Source organism: Sardina pilchardus, chromosome 22, assembly GCF_963854185.1.
Source record: "Sardina pilchardus chromosome 22, fSarPil1.1, whole genome shotgun sequence".
NCBI lineage: Eukaryota > Metazoa > Chordata > Actinopteri > Clupeiformes > Clupeidae > Sardina > Sardina pilchardus.
Window position 1 is genome coordinate 18693034 of NC_085015.1, and position 8389 is coordinate 18701422.

General features: G+C 46.1%; 1 protein-coding gene across 1 annotated transcript; it reads left to right on the forward strand.

Moving 5' to 3' along the window:
* The first annotated feature begins 581 nt into the window (after nucleotides 1-581).
* Nucleotides 582-8005, forward strand: si:dkey-94f20.4 (synembryn-A). Its single transcript, XM_062527020.1, has 12 exons — nucleotides 582-597; nucleotides 825-910; nucleotides 1542-1589; nucleotides 3879-4047; nucleotides 4414-4528; nucleotides 4767-4902; nucleotides 5126-5308; nucleotides 5476-5570; nucleotides 5973-6123; nucleotides 6494-6589; nucleotides 6914-7058; nucleotides 7725-8005. The coding sequence occupies exons 1-12, from the start codon at nucleotides 582-584 to the stop codon at nucleotides 8003-8005; spliced, it is 1521 nt and encodes a 506-aa protein (XP_062383004.1).
* The last annotated feature ends 384 nt before the right edge of the window (nucleotides 8006-8389 follow it).

Genomic DNA, 8389 nt, shown 5'->3' on the forward strand with positions numbered 1-8389 from the left:
ACAGCCCCATTGGTTTAGATAAGGTTAGGGGGTCAGAGAAAAGAGATGAAGACGAAATCCATTAAAGGATTAGTGCATAACTAATGCACTGCTGGATTAGTGGGGAGAGAAAGAACGGATGATGATGATGAGAGAGAGAGAGAGATGGACAGATAAAGAGAGAGAGAGAGAGAGAGAGATAGAGAGGGAGCAATGAGCAGATGGAGGAATTGGCAGGGAAAAAACTGAAAAAAAAATGGTGAGACGGTGAGAACAACTCCAAAAAAAGAAGACACAATCAGTAAATACAATCAGTAAATAAGTAAACATTACAACTGTGTTTACATCAGTTTGAGACAGAGAGAAAGAGTGAGAGAGCGAGGGAGGGGGAGAGAGAGAGAGAGAGAGAGAGAGAGGCACAGATAGAGAGGGGAATCCTCTCATCATTGCCCTCGGGGAGAGGCTTTGGATTTTTCTCCCTAAACCTGATCACACATCCGCTGGGATCGCAGAGGTAGGATCGCCTGTTTACCTGACTTTCATATCGCTATACTGTTACCAATGATGCACATAATATTTTCTTTTAGGCAAAGAGTTTTACAATGTCTCTATTTTGGGGTGTGTGTGTGTGTGTATGTGTGTCTGTGTGCATTCACATACTTGCACACAGTTTATTTATGAGTGTGTGTGCGTGAGTTTGTGTATATAATTACATGCATCAATGTGAATGTGTGTGTGTGTGTGTGTGTGTAATTGGTATGATCCTTATATTCAAATGTAGCAAGTCAGTATCTCATTCTTTGTACACTGTGTATGTGTGCATGTGTGTGTACTTTACTTATTAGCTATGGATGTGGAAGACGTGATTCGCTGCATCAAAGAGGGAGATGAAGATGGTGTGTGGGTGCAGCTGCAGCACTTCAACAGAGAGGTGCTAACGTTATCCTCAATGATTATAGCACAAGGATTACCCCTCCTTACCAATATCAGGCCTGCCTTCCATTGCCAGAAAGGAGCCAGAAAGTAGCCAGAAAGTCATGGGTTCGATCCCCGACTGTGCCGTTGTACCCTTGGGCAAAGCACTTAAAGCAACACTAAAGAGTGTTTCGTATCTTAACATAATGTTTCCCATTTCAGTGGTTCTTCAACTTGTAACAGGGTGAACGGCGCTTCTGCATTCACTTCGCGGCCCTCTATCGGCTATAACCGCAATATGTAACTTTACCAGATCGGGTAGCGTACCTGTAGTTCGATGAAATGAGACCTAAGAAACTACAAATTTGACTTGCTTCAATATCGCAATACATGCTCTACCTTGTCTGTGGACATCGTTATTTGGTGGATAAACAAAGGAGGAAAAGTGCTTTAGTGTTGCTTTAACACCTAAGATATTTCAGAGTGACAGTCCCTGTGATGGCTGTCCCTATTCCGGCTAAAAAAAATGAATAATAAACAGATAAGCAATTACACAGCAAGGCGCAATTCCATAATGAATGATTGCATGCATGACTCCACAGACTCAAACTAAAGCTCTGTTTCACTTGTGTTGTTGCCCAATGCAGTATGCACAGTGCTTCTTCTTTGATGAAGAGGAGAAGGAGCGGAGAAGGGTAAGCATGCACATCTTTCTGCACACATATTCTCTCCCTTTCTGTGTCTATTTCACACACACACACACACACACACACACACACACACACACACACACACACACACACACACACACACACACACACACACACACACACACACGAGGAGGTTTATTTGTCACATACATATGCATACACACTGAAACACACTGAAACACACACACACACACACACTGTGAAAACTGTGTTTCTGTGTTTCAGAAACATACACACACACACACACACACACACACACACACACACACACACACACACACACACACACACACACCTTGTCTGTCTGTCTCTCTGTTTATCCTCTGCTGTCCGCTGATGCTGCATGTCCCTCGCTGTGGCTTAGTAAACTCAAGGCTATAAGCTCCCTTTCACTAATTCCTACCTGACACAAACACACACACACACACACACACACACACACACACACACACACACACACACACACACACACACACACACACACACATACAAAAACACTGGGTTGGGCCTGTGTGATACTAGACTGGTGTCAGATCTGGTGGGACTCATGTATTTCAGGGACAGATGATCCAATTGCACTGTAAACAGTCTTGTGTAAAACCAAATCAACAGAAAGTGTGTGTGTGTGTGTGTGTGTGTGTGTTAGAGTGTGTGTGTGTGTGTGTGTGTGTGTGTGTGTGTGTGTGTGTGTGTGTGTGTGTGTGTGTGTGTGTGTGTGTGTGTGTGTGTGTGTGTGTGTGTATACCACTCCATTCCATCACCATGCAGTTCTTGGCTATTAATATCTATGTCCATTTTAACAAGCAGCGTTGTAGCCAAATGCTCAGTCTAGACCTTGAAAGAACATCTCTTGTAAAGAGCATCTGTAAAAAAAAAAAGTTTTAAAATAGGCTCACCATGTTGTTGCACCAGCTGGGGATCCTTGGTGTACGACGTGTCACGTGCTGCTTTGTGTATTTTGTCTCTCACCCCCCTCTCTCTCCTTCCCTCCGCTACCTTGCACACCCTGTTGGGATGAAACAGAGGCAGGAACTGGAACAGGTACTCCTACTCTTCTGTTCACCGATGTAACAACAACAACACATGTGCAGCAACACAGACACGTGCTTACTGTCTCGAGTGTACTGTATATGGCTCCAGTTGCAAAGCATGGGCCTTTTAAATACAAAGTATACAAAAAACACAGAAAGTCAACAGAAAGTCAACAAGTGCTTATATTTACTCTTATATAGAAATAAAGACTGTTTATATATATAGAAAGAGAGAGATAGATACAGTAGATATTATATAATAGATTATATAATCTATAATAGCGATGAAAGCCTATTCAACATAAAATGAACAAGCATTGTGTAAAAACACTTTTGGAGCAGCTGCTTTGTCGCCTACAAACCACCAAAACACACATACACACAAACACACCCAGTTTGATTACAAACCATTAGATTAGATAGCATTCTGGCAACTGTGCAGAGTACCAATTTCTACTGTGAGTTGCAATGATGCATTCAGGAGACTTTAAAAACTGAGTGTGAGTCTCATGTTAACACTTGTCCTTACCACGACGCACATTCATTTGGTCTGAGTCTTTTTTTTTGTGATTAACTTTTTATTGAAAGTATCACAACATACAAAAAACTACACTAACACGCAAACATTGACCGTCACCACAGTAAAAACATAAGTCAAAACCAAGGAAAACAGTTGTACACCACTTAATACAAGTAATTGGTCTAAGTCTTGATCAATCAGTACATGTTTTGAGGTTAGACAAGGCTCACAAAGGAAAGTTAAAGTTTCTCACACATTTCTTTTCATATCAAACTAAATGTATTCTTAATGTCATTGTTAATGTGAAAAAGTTAATGTGAAAACACAAGCCTATTTTAATGTCATACATGCATTTCCTCGTATTTCAGTTCAAGAAGAATAAGGTGCGGGACTATTGTCCCGACTCTGATTCTGACTATGATGAAAAGGCAGAGGACCCGGATGTTATTCTCAGACTGGTAATCCATCTTTTTTTGCTCTCAATCTCTTATCAACACACACACACACACACACACACACACACACACACACACACACACACACACACACACACACAAACACACTATAAGAAGCAGATATATAGACACGCACGTGGACACACACACACACACACACACACACAAATCCACATATACACACATAAACACACACATACACATACACTACTATTACTAACTGCCCTGTGCTGTTTGTCTTATACTGTACACTTCCCTCCTCTTCTAGAACCTTGCAGCGGTTCTGACCCAATACATCCGCTCAGATCCACCTGGGAGAGTGCTGAGGGCGTGTCTGCAGACCCTACGGATCCTCTCCAGGGACAAAAAGATCCTGGGGCCCCTGGTGACGGACAACTCCCTGCTCATCCTGGCTAAGCTCGGAGGGGTCAACAGCGGCGTGCCCTCCCGAGACGACGAGGACGACCCGGAGAACCCCTACGCGTCCATCCTGGAGGCCCTCGCCGAGGTGCGGCGGAGCGACGACGACCGCGGCCGCCCGAGCGGCGACGCCGACGCCGAGGGAGACGTGGACGACGGCAACGAGGACGACTACGAGCCCCACAGCTCGGCCGAGGGCGAGGGCGACGAAGGCGACGACGAAGAGGGCGAAGAGTACGCCGGCTGCTACGGCGCCCACTACGGCCGGGTGGACAGCAACACCACGCACGCCTGCGTCGGCGGGCAGCCCACGGGCAGCAATCACAAGATGCTGGCGCGGGGCAAGAGGGACAACCGCATGAGCATCGCGCCGGTCGCCGGAGGCGAGGAAGAGGAGGGGGGGGCCTCGGAGGACATTCAGAGGAAGGAGGCGATGAAGGTGCTCTGTAATGTGGTCTACAACAGTGTCTGGGCCCAGGAAAGAGCTAGCGAGCTCAGGTATTTACTCCTGTATTTACTATTCAAATTATCTTTTTACCCTGTCTGCCATTCTGATGATGTCTTTGTTTTGTTGTCTCGGAAATATCTGGAAAGTTCTAGACTTAGAGACTGCTTAGAGAGCAATTATTTGACTAGGCTTTGTAATATGGCAATAAGCTTAAGGTAAACCCTGGGAGTTTGTATTTATTGTTCTGCAGTTCCGCAGTCTTTGTATTTCTTGTTTGCGCTTCCTCAGACTCCTGTCAGGTGTAACAGAGGCCTTGGGTTCCGAGGCTCGGTCACTGTCGCCCCACTGTGGTCAGTTCTATGAACTGCGCTTCATGTTCCTCTTAACAGCACTGAGACCAGAACTAAGGATACAGCTGAAGCAGGTAAGTCCTGAACCTGTTCTGTATCTCAACATGCTGCATACCATTAGAAATTAGAACCAGAGGAGGTGCTGTTATCGGTCGTGGAAGACTTGCAAATAGACTAAGTTATTTTATCGCAAAATGTTTTCTCATGCATTTGTCTTGGCTTTAAAATTACCTGAACATTTTTGAATGGTGGGTACGTTTCTGAATAGCCACAAATGCATTCCCTCTATTCCCACAGGAGGGAGGCATACCGCTGCTGACTGCGCTCCTTGAGCAGTGTCTGGAGGTGCAGTGGGGTGAGCAGAACCACGTGCTGCCACGTGCGCCCCCTGTCCCCCAGGAGGCCTCACAGCGAGCCATGGAGGCCTTGAAGACCCTGTTCAACATCACCTATAGTGCACACACCCAGGAACCCAGTGAGGTGGGGAGCCAAGAGATATTTCTCTATTATCACAGACTGAAATGAGATATTAATAATGTTCATATAAGGACTTACATGACATTGACATCAATGTGCTTATCACTGAATATTCGTGCCACGCACAGTGATATATTTATAAACTTCTTGTGTTCTTTTCACCCATGAAGGAGGACTCTGCTCTCTATCGCCACCTGGCTGCCATTCTTGGCCACTGCCTAATGGTTGACTGTGAGGGGGAGAAGGAAACGGATGACTTGAGAGGGTGAATTTACATAGCAGATACGTTACACAGGGTCTGTCTCACTCAAACAAACCAGCTTTCAGTTCTGTGTATATAACTGAAAGCAAACAATTAGATGCCACAGACTTTTGACACTGTTTTATGTTGAATCACTGTCACAATCAGAATGGGATTTTATTCGCTAAGTACAGTGTGTTCACATGCAAGAAATTTGGTTCTGACCTTTGGCATCATCACTCTAGCATTACATAAGATGATATATTATTCAGACAAGAGATTGTACATGTATATAGATACATGTACTGTATACAGACCTATTGACATAAGAGCCATGCTCTCTTCTCTCTTCCTCACTGCTCTCTCTCTCTCTATTCGCTTTCTCTTTCTTCTCTCTCTCTCTCTCTCTCTTTCTCTCTCTCTCAGACACACAGTTAATATGCTGTCTGCATTGCCTCTGAGCTGTCTGGACGTCCTCGCGACGGTGCCACTCTCTCCGAACTCTGAGCAGTGGGAGGGCTTGAACATGGACTGTGTCCACTCTCTCCTGCTCTACATGGAGAGGAAGCTGGAGAAGGTAAGACAGCCAGGCAGAAGGAGAGAGGGATAGAGAGAGAGAGAGAGCAGTGAAAGGAGAGTGAGGAGAGACATTGTGAGATAAGAAGAAAGGAGAGTAAAATGTAGAGGAAAGGAAAACAGATATTATGAATATGAGCCCATTGAGCAATAGGGTGTGCGTGCATGTGTGTGTGTTTCAGTGTGTGTGTTTCAGTGTGTGTGCATATGTATGTGACAAATAAACCTCCTTGTATCCTTGTGTGTGTGTGTGTGTTTGTGTGTGTGTGTGCGTGCGTGCGTGCGTGCGTGTGTGTGTGTGTGTGTGTGTGCATACACTGTATACAGTATGACTGCATGTTTGGGTGGTAATTGTACGTGTGTATTCCCAGGGCCATAAGGTGAAGGAGAAGCTCACACCAGTGCTGAACTTCCTGACGGAAATCAGCAGAGCTCACAGACAGACACGCCGCTACCTCAGACAGCAGGTGAGACCTTGCATTCACACCCCTCATACCTATACACCATAGGTGGCTCTCAAACACTCTCCTCCATCCTCGATGCGCAATCCTCGAGGGGCGTTCCCATTGATCTATAACTAACACTGGATAGACTATCCCATTGTTGCCGCCTCATCATTTTTTATCTAGATCAGTGAGGACGAGGGTCGAGGAAGGAAGGGAGGGTGTATAAAACACCAAACAAGAGGCACCCCTTGACCTCATCACACCACTCCAACAGGTGTTATACTGTTATTAAGTACGCATAAACCAAATGTTACCCTCCCTTTTCCCCTCCCCAACATCTGTCAGATCCTGCCCCCGTTGAGAGACGTCAGTTTGCGTCCAGAGCACGGCATGACGCTGAAGAGCCGGCTGGTGCGCCTCATGACGCACGTGGACACGGAGCTGAAGCACTGCGCCGCCGACCTGCTCTTCATCCTCTGCAAGGAGAACGGTACGAGAACCCCCCAGTCCCCTCGGCCCTCGTTCCGCTCAACAGAACCCTCACATAAGGACCTTGCATGGAACCTCAAATAGAACCTCACCCAAAGACCTCACACAAGGGTCTCACAGAATCCAGAAAAGAGTCTGTGTCTGTTATAGACATCCTTTTGAAAGACCGGCACGTCCGGTATTGTGTTTCACTTCCTCACTTTTTGACCGTGGTGCAGGCAAGAGCGGCAAAGCGGCAAAATTTGCGCTATGCTGAGCGCAGCGGCAGACCAGTTCTTCAGCTCAAACCATTGAAAGTAATGGGTTTCATAGCGCATAGCATGTGTAATGTGATGGGGCCTTTTAACTAGGGCACTGTAGGATACCTTCAACTTCATTTGTAGGCTATGAGTGTGTGTCTAAGACTGATCATGCCCATACCATACTCAACACTTGAATCAAGAGAGTAACATGTAGTTCTCATCAAGTGGTCCCTATAGGGTGGACATGAATGTTATTAGCAGTGCAGACACTATACCCTCTGCTACCTCATAGCATAAGAATGAGGAAGAACGATCATAGCATAGGACTGGTAAACCAAGTCCACAATGCTCACACATGACCTCGTTCCCTGTGTGTTCCCCATGGTCGTGCCTGAGTTCACCTCTATTCTCCGTGCGTTTGGCAGTGGGCCGGTTCGTGAAGTACACGGGCTACGGCAACGCCGCCGGCCTCCTGGCCACCAGGGGCCTGCTGGGAGGTGTTTCCAAGACCAGCGTCGTCTCGGCGTATTACTCCAGCGACTCCGACTCGGACACGGAGGAGTACCGGCAGGCCAAGGCTCGTGTGAACCTTGTGACAGGGCGGGTGGAGGAAGAGCAGCCCGACCCCATGCAGGGAATGACCGAAGAGGAGAAGGAAGAAGAGGCCCGACGCCTGGTGTCTCTCTTCAGCAAACTCTCAAGGTGAGCACTTAATAATAATAATAATAATAATAATAATAACTAGAAAATCACTCCAAGAGCGCAGACCTCCGCCAAGCGAAAACATAATCGCCTCCTGGATCCAGACGGTGATCAGGATCCATCCATAACTTTTTGAGTTATCTTGCTAACAGACAAGCAAACAAACAAACAAAAATGCAAACAAACAAACAAACCCCAATGAAAACATAACCTCCTTGGCAGAGGTAATAATAATAATAGTATGATGTGACATGAAGGTTATATGTAGTGTACTGTGTATGTATATGTGGTCAAATTTAGTATCCTCCTCTAATTCTACTCCCCCACCCCCAACTGACCGCCAGAGAGAATGTGATCCAGCCAATGGGCCTGAACGCAGACGGCCGTC